This window comes from Chiloscyllium punctatum, chromosome 4 (genome assembly GCF_047496795.1).
Source record: "Chiloscyllium punctatum isolate Juve2018m chromosome 4, sChiPun1.3, whole genome shotgun sequence".
NCBI classification, from domain to species: Eukaryota; Metazoa; Chordata; class Chondrichthyes; order Orectolobiformes; family Hemiscylliidae; genus Chiloscyllium; species Chiloscyllium punctatum.
In genome coordinates this window covers 104,432,087-104,449,762 of record NC_092742.1, presented here as the reverse complement: position 1 = coordinate 104,449,762, position 17,676 = coordinate 104,432,087, and the positions used below count along the sequence as shown (strand labels likewise).

The 17,676-nt window shown below is 40.6% G+C and overlaps 1 protein-coding gene across 3 annotated transcripts in view; it reads left to right on the top strand.

Moving 5' to 3' along the window:
* The window catches only part of stard9 (StAR-related lipid transfer (START) domain containing 9), a 282,626-nt gene that overhangs the window by 202,199 nt on the left and 62,751 nt on the right, over positions 1 to 17,676 (top strand). For 2 of the 3 annotated variants that reach the window (XM_072569468.1, XM_072569469.1), the window contains 4 exons: positions 1,140 to 1,319; positions 15,057 to 15,108; positions 15,650 to 15,787; positions 17,046 to 17,128. In XM_072569468.1, the coding sequence (XP_072425569.1) occupies positions 1,140 to 1,319; positions 15,057 to 15,108; positions 15,650 to 15,787; positions 17,046 to 17,128 (453 nt within the window). Of the gene's footprint in view, positions 1 to 1,139; positions 1,320 to 13,851; positions 13,952 to 15,056; positions 15,109 to 15,649; positions 15,788 to 17,045; positions 17,129 to 17,676 lie in introns of those variants that run through there. The other variant, XM_072569470.1, reaches the window with a different exon arrangement.

Below are 17,676 nucleotides of genomic sequence, written 5' to 3'. Positions count from 1 at the left end.
GTTATTGACCTCTTCCTATATTGCTGTGCATTCCAGCAGGTACCTAAGAGTGTTCTAACTTGGGTGTCAACTTTGGACTAGACTGGCATGGTTTGTTGTTTTAGTCTCCGCTGCTGGTCCTAGGTGAAGAGGATGTCCAGCATGACCTCCATGATTGTGCTCGCAAAGCACGGTGCCAAGTCTTCCCCGGTCTGCCATGTCCAGGTCATAGGTCAGGGCTGTGCTAGGCTGATGATGCTTGTCCAGGTGCACAATGGGCTTTTGAAAATGATGTGGGCACAAAGGATGCTGATATTTTAGTGATGTCTATTGAGTGGAGTGTTATATGAATAGTGTGTGGTAAATGAGGCTAGAATTGGATGTAAGGGATACCATAAGAATGGAGTAGTTAGTTAATGAGGCAGATTGGTCAGATACGATAAGAAAATGCACTGGGCATTTTGGTAAGAAATCTTCCAAAAAGCACGTCACAACAGTCAGCCAAGAAAACCCAAGATTCAGCCCCAAATATTTTGAGGAAGTGTGTTCCAGAGACGCCACCACATCTCTCTCTGTCTTAAATTGGTGACCATTGGTTTTTAAACTGTGATCCTTTGTTTTTGAATTTCATTGGCAACGTTTTCTTGATACGTACCTGGTAAATGTTAATGACGTGTTGCCTCCTTTGGGGGGGTGGGGTGGGGTGGGTGGGTGGGGGGGGGCTGTTGGTGGAGATGATTACTGATTTTGAAAGGAAATGGGATGGAAACTTGAAGGAAATAAATTCTCAGGGCTGTAGTGATAGTTGGGTGTAGGAATGGGAATGACTTGATAGTTCCACAGACAGCAGGCATGAATTCAATGGGCTGAATGGACATTCCTGTGCTGTAAATGACTCTACAGCTCTTACCATTGAGGCATAAGTAAAATGTTAAAGTGCTAAAGGAGTAGGCAGATGGCCTAAATATCTTACAGCATTATTAGGTACTTTATGTAATAAATAGTATCATAATGGTAGTTGTAGATTAGATGGAACTGTATTGTTGTTGTCTCTCTTTGTGTGATAAAACCATTGGTATGCAATACAGACTTCAGTGCATGAATGTGAAGTCTAACTTAGAATTAAAGCAGATTGCCTGAATTGCTGTGATCTTTCTCAGATAGACCAACTTGCCAAAGATTGGAAGGACAGATGGAAAGACACAAAAGCAATCATGGAGGAGTACTATGTGGATATAAACCGAGGAAAAGCAGGAGTGATTGTTGCCTCCCAGTTACCTCATTTAATAGCAGTGGATGAGGATATATTAAGTACAGGTGTTGCTCTCTACCATCTTAGGGTAAGTTTTTAAATGTTTTTTAAGTTGATATAATATTCATTTAATTCCTTCAAAATTACATGGATTCATCTGCTAATATTTTCTGGCCTTGTCTGTCTTTCTCAGAGATATCTGTACACGTTCTCCTGATTAGTAGGTCACCTGCTTCTATGCTTATGCTACTATTGATTAGTCAATGGACATGCAAGTGGACATTTTCAGTTTTCATGGACTTATTTTGTACTGTCTTGCCTCATAATCTTCCTAACTGTGAATAATTATAAAATTGGGGACTTGCCATTCCATAGAGAAACAGTTTGCTACATTTTCCTGCGACTCCAATAGCTAAATGGCTAAGGTTCACAGTGAGGAGGACTAACAATTTGAGAAGAACAAAGTGTAAGACTGGTCAATTGAGAACTAATAATTAGCTTACTGCAAGCGTTTTTTTTAAAACAGCATATTATAAAAGAAGGTAAAGACAGAGGGATATAGAGAGTGTTCCAGTTCAGCAAAGGTTTTAGCTCCATAGATGGACTCATTTCATGTAGAGAAAACACTGCAACACTTTGAATTACAGATTTGGTAAATACCCCTTAATTATTAGTTCATTGCCTTCAGAAGATCATATAAAACCAACACATTGTTACAGCACAGAGGGAGACTATTCAGCCCAATTGATCTGCACATGCTCTCTATTGGCTAAATTGACCTAGAGCCACATCCCCATCCTCTCCCTGTAAATATTTCCTTTTCAGATAATATTCCAATTGCCTCTTGAAGGTCTCGATTAGATTAGATTAGATTAGATTACTCACAGTGTGGAAACAGGCCCTTCGGCCCAACAAGTCCACACTGCCCCGCCGAAGTGCAACCCACCCATACCCCTACATCTACCCCTTACCTACACTACGGGCAATTTAGGATAGCCAATTCGCCTGACCTGCACATCTTTAGGACTGTGGGAGGAAACCGGAGCACCCGGAGGAAACCCACGGAGACACGGGGAGAATGTGCAAACTCCACACAGTCAGTCGCCTAAGGCGGGAATTGAACCCGGGTCTCTGGCGCTGTGAGGCAGCAGTGCTAACCACTGTGCCACTGTGCCGCCCACACCTGATTAAACAGATTAAACCTGTCTCCACACACACTCAGGCAGTGCATTACAGATCCTAACCATACTCTCCGTGAAAATATTTGTCCTCATCTCCATTGATTCTTTTGTCAGTTAACTTCAGCCCTGCCCTTTTGTTCTTAATCCTTCCACCAATGAGAAGCTTCTCCAATGGAGCATCTTGGGACCTTGGCGAATGTCAGAACAAATAGTCTGTTTTATAACCAATAAGATTTAGATTGCAAAATCTAAAGTATACGGAGCTAAATCTAAACCTGAATGTAACGATCACGACAAGGTCAGCAAGTGGACCTCATCAAATATGAGTTCCCTAATTGGGGCTGTTGGTCTGGTTCAATCAGGGAGCCTTGGATGACAGGTGAGTATAGGCGGCATGCTGGCTCAGTGGTTAGCACTACTGCCTCAAGGTCCCAGGTTTGATTCAAGCTTCAGGCGACTGCCTGTGTGGAGTTTGCACATTCTCCCCGTGTCTGTGTGGGTTTCCTCCGGGTGCTCCAGTTTCCTCCCACAGTCCAAAGATGTGCAGGTCAGGGTGAATTGGCCATGCTAAATTGCCCATCGTCATACGTGCATTAGTCAGAGGGAAATGGGTCTGGGTGGGTTACTCTTCAGAGGGTCGGTGTGGACTAATTGGGCTGAAGGGCCTGTTTCCACACTGCAGGGAACCTAATCTAATCAATAGGTGTGTCAGACATTTTGTTCACTCTGAGAGTTGTCTCCAAGGGAGCTGGATCAGTAGCAAGGACTCTCCAAGTGGAAATAAAAAGTGACTTAGTGGTGGGATACCAGCCTCTATGGAGTTATTTCAAGCAGAGTGGTAATGGAAAAGGAAATGAGTGAAATCAGTTACGGAAAGAGAAAAGGTGGAGAGCAAAGGATGTGGAAAAAAATAGTGTTGGTATTTAAAATTGTGTTTAACAATCTCCAACAACTATTCTCTACCTGGAGGAACAAAACTGCATTTAATTCAATTCTGGCAAGAATTTGATGGACAGTTACTATCATAAAACCTATATATATGGGGCGGCATGGTGGCTCAGTGGGTAGAACTGTTGCCTCACAGCACCAGGGATTTGGGTTTGATTCCATCCTCAGGCGACTGTCTGTGTAGAGTTTGCATATTCTCCCCATGTTTGCATGGGTTTCCTCTCTGTGCTCCAGTTTCCTTCCACAATCCAAAGATACGCAGGCTGGATGGATTGGCCATGGAAAATGCAGAGTCACCAGGGATAAAGTGAATGGTGGATCTGGGTGGTATGCTCTTCGGAGGGTTGGTGTGGACACGATGGGCAGAATGGCCTGCTTCAACACTGTGGCATCATTATTCTACGATAAGGATTCTATGACCATATACTGGGCTTCATTTTATTTTGTCATTAAATTTAACAGTGTGCAAAGGCAACAACTGCATAGAAGAGATTGGAAAATTAAGTATAACTTGTTATTTCTGTGAATCTAACAACAAAGTATTATCTTATGGTCTTTTGCAATTTACAGAATAGCTCACAGTACAAATTGCTGGTTGATTTTTATGTGAATAATTGTTTGTGAAATGGCTGTTAATTTTTCCCAGTTCTTCAGATAAATCAGCTAAATGTTTGACTTTAAGACTTTTAGAACTTCTAGATCTTAATCTATAATAGTAAGGTGAGGCGAGTGCATTTATTTTAAAGTTTATACTGTGCACACTCTCTTGATTGACATTTAATATGGATTGGTACTAAGTTATCTCAAACCAGTGTTTTTGACTGGTGAGACTGTGCTCATGCTGCATTTTTTAACAAACTGTGTCGTGTTTGTTTTTGGATAACTTCTGGGTAAATTGTTAAACAAACAGAAAAGTCCTTTACTAGTGTGAAGGACTAGTAAATGTTCCTGGAGACTTTGTCTGCAAATCCTATCGGATGGCATGGAGTGGCAGTTAGAGGCAATGAGGAGTTTACAAGAGCAAAGGTGTGTGATGAAATGGCAGTTACAGGAAGATGGAGACACTGCAGATACAGTTAGGTAGATGGTTGACCACTAGTAATGGTAGGAGAGGTAGCTAGGTGGTGCAGGAGTCTTCTGTGACAACCCCCATCTCAAACAGATATGCCACTTTGGATACTGTAGGGGGATGGTCTCTCAGGGGAGTATAGCACTGTCAACCAGGGTTTCTGGTTCCATAACTGACTCTGCTATAATGAGGGCTATGTCATTATAATAGGAGCCTCTTGAGTCTGGGGCACAAACAGATATTTATGTGGCTGACAGCATAATCTCAGAATGGTGTGTTGCCTCCCTGGTGGCAGGGTCAAGATGCCTCTGAGAGGGTGCAGAATATTCTGAAAGAGGAGAGTGACCAGCACGAGGTCCTTGTGCACATTGGTACCATTGACACAGATAGGGAAAGGAATGAGATTCTACAGAGACATTATAAAAAACGAGGCAAGAGGTTAAAAAATAGATCCCTGAGAGTCGTAATATCTGGACTACTACCGGTGCCATATGCTGGTGAGACTATGAATAGGAGGATAGAGCAGATATGGCTGAGGAGCTGGTGCAAGGAGCAAGGATTCACATTTTTGGACCATTACGATCTCTTCAAGGGTAGAAATGACCTCTATTCTACCTGAATTGGAAGAGGACCAAGATCCTTACAGCGTGATTTGCTAGTGCTACTCAGGAGACTTTAAACTAGTAAGGATTGGGAGTGGGAGCAAAGCGATAGTGAGAAAAGAATTAGCATGAGAATTAGAGTTAAGTTTTATTGTCATAAGAAAAAGCTGAGAATGGTGTAGTAGATAAGGGGAACAAGTCAAATAGTCAAGACAGACAAAAGCTTGGCAGAGAGCAAGGTAAGATAGATAAATTGAACTGCATTTACTTAATTGCAAGGGGACTGACAGGTATGGCAGATGAACTTAGGGCATGGTTGGAAAGATGGGACTAGGATATTATGGCCTATGCAGAAATGTGGCTCGGGTGACTAGGACTGGCCACCCGAGTCACCAGTCTCGGGTTCAGCTTAACGTTTGAGGTATCGAGGGAGAAAGATAGTAGGGGGATTGGTGTTTTTAGTTAGGGATAACATAATGGCTATAAGGGAAGATATTTCTCGGAAATTGTCAAGTGACATTATACGAGTTGAACTGTGAAATAAGAAAGTTGTGATCACCTTGTTAGGATTGTATTATAAGCTCGCCAGTAGTCAATGGAAATTCAAAAGCAAATATGTAAGGAAATCTGAAATATTTCAGTTAACATAGACTGAGACTGTCATAGCATCAAGGGTTTGGATTCTTTCTTGATTGTGTTTTTGGAGATAAGTCTCTTGATTAAACTTATAATATAGGCCATAGCTATTAATTTAACCTGGGGCAGTGTTTGTAGAGGAATAAGACGGTGTTATTTTCTGGGTCTGTAGATTGTGAAGGAGCAAAAATGGCCTTTGCAGTGATATGGACTTCTTGTCAGATGTGGGAGTTTAAAGAGAGTTTAAGGGTTACTGCGGATTATATCTGCCATAAATGCTGTTGGATGTGAATCTTATCAGATCGAGTGGATCGGTTGGAGAGACAGATAGAAGCGATGAGGAATTTGCAACAGCAACAGTATGTGGTGGATGGCAGTTATAGGAAGGGGGGAAAGTCTCAGATACAGTCACATAGATGGGTTAACTCCAGGAAAGGTAAGAGAGGTAGGCAACTAGTGCAGGAGTCTTTTGTGGATATACCCATTTCAAACAGGTATGCTGTTTTGGAAAATGTAGGGGGTGATGGATTCTCAGGGGAACGTAGCACGAACAGTCAAGTTTCTGGTATTGAGACTGGCTCTAATGCAATGAGGGGTACGTCGGCTTCCAAGAGATCAATTGTGTTAGGGGATTCTGTAGTCAGAGGTACAGACAGACGTTTCTGTGGCCAGCAGAGAAAAAGCAGAATGTGTGTTGTTTCCCTGGTGCCAGGATCAAGGATGTCTCGGAGAGGGTGCAGAATGTTCTCACGGGGGAGAGGGGCCAGCAGGAGGTCATTGTCCACATTGGAACCAACGACATTGGAAGGAAAAACGTTGAGATTCTGAAGGGAGATTACAGAGAGTTAGGCAGAAATTTAAAAGGACAGTCCTCACGGGTAGTAATATCTGGATTACTCCCAATGCTATGAGCTAGTGAGGGCAGGAATAGGAGGATAGAGCAGATGAATGCATGGCTGAGGAGCTAGTGTATGGGAGAAGGATTCACATTTTTGGATCATTGGAATCTCTTTTGGGGTAGAAGTGACCTGTACAAGAAGGACGGATTGCACCTAAATTGGAAGGGGACCAATATACTGGCAGGGAAATTTGCTAGAACTGCTTGGGAGGATTTAAACTAGTAAGGTGGGGGGTGGGACCCAGGGAGATAGTGAGGAAAGAGATCGATCTGAGATGGGTACAACTGAGAACGGAAGTGAGTCAAACAGTCAGAGCAGACAGGGACAAGGTAGGACTAATAAATTAAACTGCATTTATTTCAATGCAAGGGGCCTAACAGGGAAGGCAGATGGACTCAGGGCATGGTTAGGAACATGGGACTAGGATATCATAGCAATTACAGAAACATGGCTCAGGGATGGGCAGGACTGGCAGCTTAATGTTCCAGGATGCAAATGCTACAGGAGGGATAGAAAGGGAGGCAAGAGAGGAGGGGGAGTGGCATTTTTGATAAGGGATAGCATTACAGATGTGCTAAGGGAGGATATTCCCGGAAATACATCCAGGGAAGTTATTTGGGTGGAACTGAGAAATAAGAAAGGGATGATCATCTTATTGGGACTGTAGTATAGACCCCCCAATAGTCAGAGGGAAATTGAGAAACAATTGAGAAACAGGATATGGACCAGATGGGCCAATGGGCTGAGAAGTGGCAGATGGAGTTTAATTCAGATAAATGTGAGGTGCTGCGTTTTGGGAAAGTAAATCTTAGCAGGACTTATACACATAATGGTAAGGTCCTAGGGAGTGTTGCTGAACAAAGAGACCTTGGAGTGCAGGTTCATAGCTCCTTGAAAGTGGAGTCTCAGGTAGATAGGATAGTGAAGTAGGTGTTTAGTATGCTTTCCTTTATTGGCCAGAGTATTGAGTACAGGAGTTGGGAGGTCATGTTGCGGCTGTACAGGACATTGGTTAGGCCACTGTTGGAATATTGCGTGCATTTCTGGTCTCCTTCCTATCGGAAAGATGTTGTGAAACATGAAAGGGTTCAGAAAAGATTTACAAGGATGTTGCCAGGGTTGGAGGAGCTACAGGGAGAGGCTGAACAGGCTGGGGCTGTTTTCCCTGGAGCGTCGGAGGCTGAGGGGTGACCTTATAGAGGTTTACAAAATTATGAGGCGCATGCATAGGATAAATAGACCAAGTCTTTTCCCTGGGGTCGGGGAGTCCAGAACTAGAGGGCATAGGTTTAGGGTGAGAGGGGAAAGATATAAAAGAGACCTAAGGGGCAATGTTTTCATGCAGAGGGTGGGGCATGTATGGAATGAGCTGCCAGAGGAAGTGGTGGAGGCTGGTACAATTGCAACATTCAAGAGACATCTGGATGGGTGTATGAATAGGAAGGGTTTGGAGGGATATGGGCCGGGTGCTGGCAGGTGGGACTAGATTGGGTTGGGATATCTGGTCGGCATGGACAGGTTGGACCGAAGGGTCCATTTCCATGCTGTACATCTCTATGACTATGACTGTAAAAGGTTGACCTGCTGTTGGGAAATAAAGCAGGGCAAGTAATCATATTTCTATTAGTTTTAAAATAGTTATGAAAAAGGATAGACCTGTTCTAAAAGTTAAAGTTCTAAATTGAGGTAAGGCCAATTTTGAGTGAAACATTCAAAAGTTGATTCATGGAGGCTATTTGTAAGTAAAGGGATGGTTGAGAAGTGAGAGGCCTTTAACAATGAGATACCTAGAGTTCAGAGACAGTATCTTCCTGTTAGTGTGAAGGGCAAGCCTGGTTGGTGTAGGAATGCTGGATTACTGGAAAAATTGAGGCTATGATCAAGAAAAAGAACAAGTCATATGTCAAGTATAGACTTAAAAGATGAACGTTGTCTGAGGGTGGTGCCACAGGAAATGCGTGAGATGCTAAGCAAATGTGTCATAAGTATTTAATATGCTGCAGAGCATGGAAGCTAGGGAACTTGGGGAAATAAACAGTGATGCCTTGAAAAGAGTTCATATTACAGAAGAAGAGTTCTTAAAATGTGTAACGTTTGATAAATTCTTGAGACCTGATCAGGTGTTTCCCAGAACTTTGTGGGAAGCTGGGTCCCTTGATGTCAGCTGGAATATTGTAGGAGCAGTTTGTTGAGGGTGGAGGTTCAGGTAGCCAGGGTGGTGAAGGATGGCCTTTGGTATGCTTGCCTTCATTTGTCAGAACATTGAGTATAGGAGTTGGGAATGTCACGTTGCACGTGTAATATCGTGCCATTATTTAAGAACGATGGTAAAGAAAAGCCAGGGAACTATAGACTGGTGAACCTTACATCAGGGGTGGGTAACTGTTGGAGGGGTTTTGAGTGACAAGGCTTACATGCATTGGGAAAGGCAAAGACTGATAGTCAACATGGCTTTGTGCGTGGGAAATCGAGCCTCTAACTTAATTGAGTTTTTTGAAGAGGTGACAAAGAAGATTGATGAAGGCAGAGTGGTAGTGTCTATGTGACTTTCAGCAAAACATTTAACAAAATTCTGCGTTGTAGACTGGTTAGTAAAGTTAGATCATATGGCATCCAGATGGAGCTAGCCAATTGGATACAAAATTGGCTTGAAGGTAGGAGACAGTGTGTGGTCGTAGAGAATTGCTTTTCGAGGCTTGTGACCAGCAGTGATCAGTGCTGGGAATACTGCTTTACGTCATTGATATAAATGATTTGGATTTGAATATAGGAGGTATGGTTAGTAAGTTTGCAGATGACACCAAAATAGGTGGTGTAGTAGACAGTGAAGAAGATTATCTCGGAGTACAATGACACCTTGATCAGATGGGCCAATGGGCTGAGGAGTGGCAGATGGAGTTTAATTTAGATAAATGTGAGGGGTTGCATTTTGGGTCAGACAAACCAAGGCAGGACTTACACAGTTAAATGATGCCGAACAAAGAAACCAAGGGGTGGAGGTGCATAGGTCCTTGAAAGTGGAGATGCTTGCCTTCATTGGTCAGAACATTGAGTATAGGAGTTGGGATGTCATGTTGCACCTGTAAAAGACATTGGTGAGGCCACTTTTAGAATACTGCATACAATTCCGGTCACCCTTCTATAGGAATGATGTTGTTAAACATGAGAGGGTGCAGAAAAGATTTACAAGAATGCTACTGCAACAGGAGGGTTTGAGTTATAGGGAGAGGCTGAATAGGCTGGGGCTTTTTTTCCCTGGAGCATTGTAAGCTGAAGATAGACCTTATAGAGATCTATAAAACCATGAGGGACAAGGGTAGGGTGAACAGCCAAAGTCTTTTCTCTGGGGTGGGGGAAGTCCAAGACAAGAGGGCGTAGATTTAAGGTGAGAAGGAAAAGATTTGAAAAGGACCTGAGGGATAATTTTTTTTCTCACACAGGATGATGCATGTACGAAACAAGCTGCTCGAGGAAGTGGTGGAGGCTTTTATAATTAAAAGGCATCTGGATCGGTATATGAATAGGAAAGGTTTAGAGAGATGGGCTAAATGTTGGAAAATGGGGCTAGGTCAGATTGGGATGACTGGTCGGCACAGACGAGTTGGACCATAGGGTCTTGTTTCCATGCTGTTTGACTCAATGACTGTAAATAGAAAATACCATATCAATGCAGATACAGTAAAACTAATTCTGTTGTGAGCAATACACAGACTGGTTCCTTGACCATTCAGAAAGGATTGGTAGAACAATGCAGCTAAATGAGCAATGAAGGAACTCTCTTTAAAAGGACCCTGACAGGGTTCTCAATGTCAGCAGTTGTTGCAATATGGAGGATACTAGTGGAAGTGTCTTCAAGATCTGAGCATAGTAGTCAAATTGGCAGGATGTATCCAGTGGTGTGCACAAGGATCTGCGCTAGATCCTCAATTATTCACATTATTTATTAATGACTTGGATAATGGCATAGAAAGTCATCTGTCCATTTTTGCTGATGACCCAAAGTTTAATGGCATTTTAGATGATGATGGCAAAACATTACAAAGGGATATTTAGGGACCAAATGACTAGGTGAAACTGTGGTAGACAGAGTTTTATGTTGCAAGAGTGAAATTATCCATTTTGGAATGAGAAAGGATAGATCATGGTACTTTCTAGATGGTGTGAAGTTGAATACAATGGATCTCCAAAGATTCTTGGAAATTCATGTGCATAGATCATTAAAATGTTACAATCAAGTGCAGAAAATAATCAGGAATGCTCATGGAATTAAGGTCTTTATATCTAGAGGATTGGAGTAGAAGGATGCAGAAGTTATGCTGCAGCTATGGAAAAAAATCTTGGTTATACTCCACTTGGAGTACTGTGAGCAGATCTGGGCATCATAAATTAGGAAAGATATTATGGCCTCGGAAGGGGGTACAGTATAAGTTTACAGGTATGATACACAGACTTCAGGGGTTATGTTATGAGAATAGGTTATACAAATTTGGCCTGTTTTCTGTAGAATTTAGAAGGTTAAGGAGATTCCAGAACTAGGGAGCACAGTTTGGGAATTGGGGACAGATCATTCAGGAGAGATGTTCGGTTATACTTCACACACAGTGTATTAGAGATTTGGAACTCTTTTCCACATTTTCCTGCAGTTGTTAATTTTAAATCTGTGGTAAATTTTTGTTAAGATAAAAGTATTAAGGGATATGGGCCAAAGGCAGATTAACCATGATCAAATACGGCATATACGTGGGAACACAATCCCTACCTACATCCTTTGGTTCCATTCACAAATTACTACTGTGGTCCTTGATGAGTCCTACTCATCCCTCCTTTATCCTTTCACCTTTAAGGTACCTGTAAAATAACTTCGGATTTTCCTTTATTTTACTTGCCAGTACTCCCCTTGTAGTTCTCCTAATCTCTCTCTTTTTAGTTTCCTCTTGCACATTCTTTACTCATAGGGTTTCTGCTGTTTTGAGCCCTCAATATCTGCCATAAGCTTCTTTCTTTCTTAATCCAATGCTGTATAATCTCTTGAGATCATGGGTTCGCAGGATTTGGTGGGCTCATGTTTACTTCCTCCTTGACTGCATCCCACTGTTCTGTGACAGATTTATCTGAAAGTATCTGAACCTGGTTCACTCTGACCAAATCATGTCTGATCTTATTAAAACCAGCTTTCTCCCAGTTTAGAACTTTGGCTTCGGGCACATCTTTGACCTTTTCCAAAATGACCTTGAATCTAACGAAGTTATGATTGTTGTCTGCAAAATATTACCCCCACCCCCACCGCACTGATACTTCAACCACTTGTCAACTTTGTAACTATAATTAAGTCCATAGACATCTCCCTTCTTGTAGGGCATTCTGAGTACTGGATTAAAAAGATATCCTGGATGTGTTTTAAGAATTCTGGACCCTTCAATTACTATCCTATTACATATACACTTGCATCATGGTTGATATAATTATTCACATTCCCAGCTTCACATTACATTTCACTCCTTTGTGTACCAAGCATTCATTGACCATTGTCTGAAAAGCACCTTTTAAAGATGAGAATTCTGACGTCTGACCATTGTATGCCATTGCAAACAGCTGCAGGGAAGTGCTGTAACTGCACAGTCTTGCTCAAAAGCAAGTTAGAACACCTGTTAAACTTGTGGAAGAATAAGCACCTTCCTGGGAATTATCCTCATGGTTCACTAAGTCCATGTATGTATAAGGTGCCCAAGATGCACACACTGATGTCCCTTTACACTCTATCAGACATCTGGTTCTACGCAACATGAATTGGCCAATGGTTCAGCAAATTATTGCAACCAATTCTGAGAGAGGGTTTTACTTGCATCGCAATGGTAGTGCTCTGTTTATGTGTTTGTTTAACATTGCTAGCCGATTAAAAGTGTGCCACTAAGGAATTTGTATGCGTTTGGACCACATCAGTATGTCATTGACAATCTCGACGTGACACCATTCTCCGTATTCATTAAATTTATGAACTCAGCAATTTGCATGGTTGAGTTCAGTTCTAATGTACAGCCAGCTCTCAGTAAGATCCTGAACAGTTTGGACAAGGTGTATGTGGAAAGGATGTTTCGGGTAACATTAGTTTAAAGTTTGCGATTGCCCTTCCAGCGCAAACATGAGGAGAAATCTTTTCTCTAAGAGCTGTGAATGTTTAGAACTCTCTATCTCAGAAGGCAGTCCAGAAGGGTCATTTTTAAGATGCAGGTAAATAGATTATTGTTAGGAAGGGGAATCAAAGGTTATCAAGACAGATGGGAATATGGAATTCGAAATACACTTCGATCAGCCATGCTCTTATTGAATGGTGAAACAGCTTTAAGAGGCTGCTTCTGTCTTCTATTTCATATTTTATCTGTTTATGTGATCAATTAAATGAGTTTCTGTATCTGTTTATTGTCATAGTATATGCTTTGTGAGATTCTGCTGTTGACCCGGATCAGTTTTATTCTGGTAAATGGAATGAGCCATCAAGGAAAGGCTATAAATCTGATAATTAGTTGAGTAACTGAAGGAAAGAGGTTTTACGGGAGATTACACTGACACCTTGATTTTAAAAAAAAGCTTATCATTATAATTGCCTTGGTCAAATGAAGAATGCCAGGATTGAGGCTGTTCTGGGTTTCTCTGGCAGACAGCTCTGTGACTGCAGGTACCAATGGCACATTATGATATCTTTTCTATTGGATAAAATCAGGTCCGTTTGCTGATTAAATTAGTCCATAGTGTAGCCATTAGTGTTAACCAGGTTTACGTGGGTGTCAATTCATGTTTTCTTTAATCCATTTTTAGTAGTTGACAATAATGAAATCCATAATTGTGTTAATGATAATGAATTTATACTGGGACTAGAATTGCCTATTTCTTTCCCTATTGTTAACATCGTAAATGAACTGCAGGTTGCTATAAAAATCCCACAGAATTTCTACCCCAGTGTCTGAAGTCTTCCAGATTGGACATAACTTTCCAAAACAGAAGATCTAAAATGGAAGCTATGAATAATTTATTATGAAACAATAATTCATGAACTTTGAAATTTATTTTCCAAAAATGTTTTCTAGTTTAGAGGAATAATGAATTAAAGAAGGGGATTGTGCAGTGAGTTTGTTTCAATACACTCTTCTTTCATATATTTTGAAGTTTAGATGGAAAAAGATGAAGATTCAGAAGAGCAATGATCATCGAAATATTATTAAAAGTGTAGAAAGGGAGCCAGGCTGCGATGAAGAGAGGTCAGAGGTTTAGCTGATAAGTACTTTTAAAGAGAAGATTGTGTTCCCACCACATTTTTCACTCTTTAAATTACCTTTCTTTTTCTCTTCTTCTGTTTGACTTCTTTATCTGTCTATTGGACTTGCTGAGCTGTAAGTAAGAAGACTATTTCTGATCAGTTGTCCTTGTATGTGTTGTGCCTGTTAAAGTGAAATTGATTGCTGTGATTAGTCAACACCTTTGTTTCTTTTTACAGAAGAATAATTTCTAATGTCAGTTAAATGGTGCAGTGCTGCTATTATTAATGTTTACACTATCAATAAAGTAATCTCCATTTGACAAATCTGAGTGCTCTTGCCATACTCTGCTGGCTTCCTGCATTACAAGCAATTTCCCAACTGCCTTGTTTTGTTTTTTGTTGGCAGCAGTGTTGTAGCAAGGTGCACAACATTTGGAGACATCACAGGTGATCCCCAGGGCAAATATTCAGAATATTTGGCTTTAATTTTACCATTTTGTTATCCATAGTAGTTCATATATTTAGCATAGAAGGAAGCCATTCAGTCCATGTGCCTATGCTGGTTTTTAAAAGAACTGTCGAATTATTCCTGTTATCCTGTGCATTCCCTATAATAGCACTTTTACATGGAAGCATCCAAATTCCCTTTGCAAGTTACCATCAATTTAGTTTTTATCATTTTTCAGAAAGTGCATTCAAGATTGCAACTTTCACAATCAGAATGTGAGGGCAAAGGACAAGATAATTAATATCTAACTATGGTTCCCTGTTATTTAACAATCAACTTCATTCCATTTTCCTATGATGTTTAGTAAGATACCCTGTAACCACAAGAGCCATGTTGTGTTGGCTATGTTTTTTTTTGTTGTGGTGTAGTTTATAGTAAAGAAACCGTTAACGCACCAACTGCTGTGGAGTGTCTTTTGAACTAAAATTTTGAAATATTATTTATGAAGCTCTGATTTGAGATCTAATGGCAGTTTTTACATGTTTTATATTATTAAGAATTTACTTTGTTTTCAATGCAGTTGGAATCTGACTTGAAGCGATATTTTCATGTCAAACATTAACACGTATATGCCAGGGCTGTGCTGTCTCTCAAGCATTATGTCTATATACACTTGCCAAACGATGCCACTGATCTTGAATAGAGTTTTGGTTGTTCTCCTGGTGTACTTTGTGAGGTTTTTTGTGCTTGATAAGGATATGCAGTTGATCTAAGTGTCGTTTGGCTTTAGGAAGGAACAACAACCATTGGGAGAATTGATGCCGAAACAGAACAAGACATTGGTAAGTGCACAACAAAATAATTAAAATTTAGTTTCTGAAAATGTGTGAACCGCAATGAGAATTTGGGATGAATCATACAATGCAGGATGAAGAGCTAGATGAAGACAAAAGGGAAAAAGGAATAAAGGGATTTACTGATGGAGTTAAATGGGAAGGTGTGGGAGGAGGATCATATGAAACACAGACACTGGTATAGACCAATTGTGCTGTCTTATTTCTGTGCCTTAGATTTCATTTAGTGCTATGTCAAATTAAAAACAAAATAACATAAATATACATTTAGGCTCAAATTTACTGCCAAATCTGGATTCCTTTCAAAACAGAAGATATTACTACTTCTTCCTCTACCAGTCTGGACTCAGGGCAAGGGATTAGAAAGAAATTCACAGGCTTTAGTTTAGCCAATGGACACACAACCCCTGTAAACGGCAAGTTGTACAGTTTTAATTGGATGAAAAATTAATTAAAATCTAATAACTCTTGCAATACAATGCAAAACATTTCACTGGAAGAAAATGTATAATGGTTGTCTTTATTTCAGTTCTGCAGGGTCCTTGGGTGGAGTCAGAGCACTGTGTCATTCACAATCACAATGGCATAGTGACAATTGAACCAATTGGAGGGTCACAGTGCTCTGTTAATGAACTGGACATCACCCATTCATGTCGTTTGTCCCAAGGTAATTACTTATTACTTTTATCATTAGTCCATCAGTGGTGGGGGGAGGGGGAAGGGATGGGGTTAGTGCCTCCTGTGCAGAATTGCTATTCCCCACCGTGTTCCTTTCCTAGCCTGCTGTCCCTGACCCCAAAGGCTAAAGTGAAAAAAAGTCTGCTTATTAAGTATTTTGAGAAACTTAAAGGGCCTGTCCTGTTCACTTTTCATTTTCTGCTTGAGATTTCTACAGTATTTTTTCCAATAGTGATACAGCATAGATTCTGTTATTTAAAGCACAAGCAGCTAGAAGTTAACTGAAGTCAGCCACTACAATATAAGTAGTGTCAGTGTCTAAATAACAGGGCTTTGCTGTGAAACCTTCTCCTGAAATTTCAGGGAATTAAGTGAAATTAACAAAGCCTTCTGTTCCTCATTCTTTTTCCTCCAACCCATACTGATGAAGGGATTCAATGGGGTAAATATGGAGAGGCTATGGAGGCAAGTCCAGAGCAAGAGGTTCTATCTTGAAAGTTAGAGCTAGACATTCAGGAGTAACATCAGGATGAACTCTGACCTCTAAAGGTGCTGGAAGTTTCAAGATTTTGCTCAATAGATTTTGTTGGCTAAGGGCTATCCAGGTGAGAATCTGAAAGCCTGAACAAGCTCAAGTGGCTGATTCACCAAGCTCCAGTCAGTTTATTCTTTCTCACTTCCCTCTTAATCTCACTCATCCTCACCTAAATATCTAAGCCTTTCCTCTTTTGACGTTCCATCACTTGGGTAAGTCCCAGATCCACCTACCTGAACAATTTAACCCTCATTCTTGCCTTTATAATGAGTCCCAATAATCCACAAAAACATGCCATCATTGTAGCCCTCCTGACGGTGTAGCACTGATGCTACTATATCCTGGAATTGAACATCTCCCTCCATTGTTACTTAACCATAAGCTTTTTAATCCTATGACTTCAACTCTGTAGGCCCAATTCCTTTATATTCCAGGCAGCAATGATCTATTTGTATTGCATTTAATTGAAAATACTCAAAAGGCCAAGTAAACACAGCTTTGTTCGAGAACCCAGACAGCCCACAAACAATGCCACACAAGATTTTCTTGTCCCAAAGATTTAAAAGTGACTCAAAATATCTTGTTCTGGGATATTTCGCAAACATTTTTTTCTTTGCAGCGGGTTAATCATGCCACATATTGCCCACAGATCTAGAATAACTTGGTCTATTGCTTATGATATTTATTTAGCATGATTTAATTTATCTTACAGGTGCTGTTATAGTCATAGGAAAAGTGCATAAGTTCAGGTTTAACCATCCAACTGAAGCTGCAATGTTGAGACAAAGGAGAACTGTGAGTTTATAACTTAATTGTGTGTGCTTAATTAATAAATGTTTTTGTAGTTTGCAAAGTAGCAGCCTTAATAATTCCCTGATTTGTGGTAATTAACCAACTTGGAGTGAAGGCGATTTGCATTATCCATCACTGGCAATCCTGATAAATATTTTACCAAATTTCAGAATTGTTACAGCACAGGAGGAGGCAACTTGGTACCAGCTGTCCAACTCAGAAACCTGCATAGAATATACAACATAGAAAAAACATACACCTCTTGAATTCATAGGCAAATCCAAAGCATTTTTTTTTGGAATTTGCACTTGGTAAAGTTGGCTTTAATCAGACTCTCAGTGTATCTACATTTGGACTAACAATTAGTGCAGTGGATGCAATAATGAGTTAAAATGCTTTCTATGAGTCACAAGTAAGTCTTGTTAAGAAACTTAATTCCAGTTTCCCCATATGACTGTAATGTGCTGGCAATTTAGCATTGCCAATTTGTAAGGCCAGAGAGAAGTGGAAATAAAAGCTATGTAGTGAAGGCTAATTTTTAAAGATTGCAA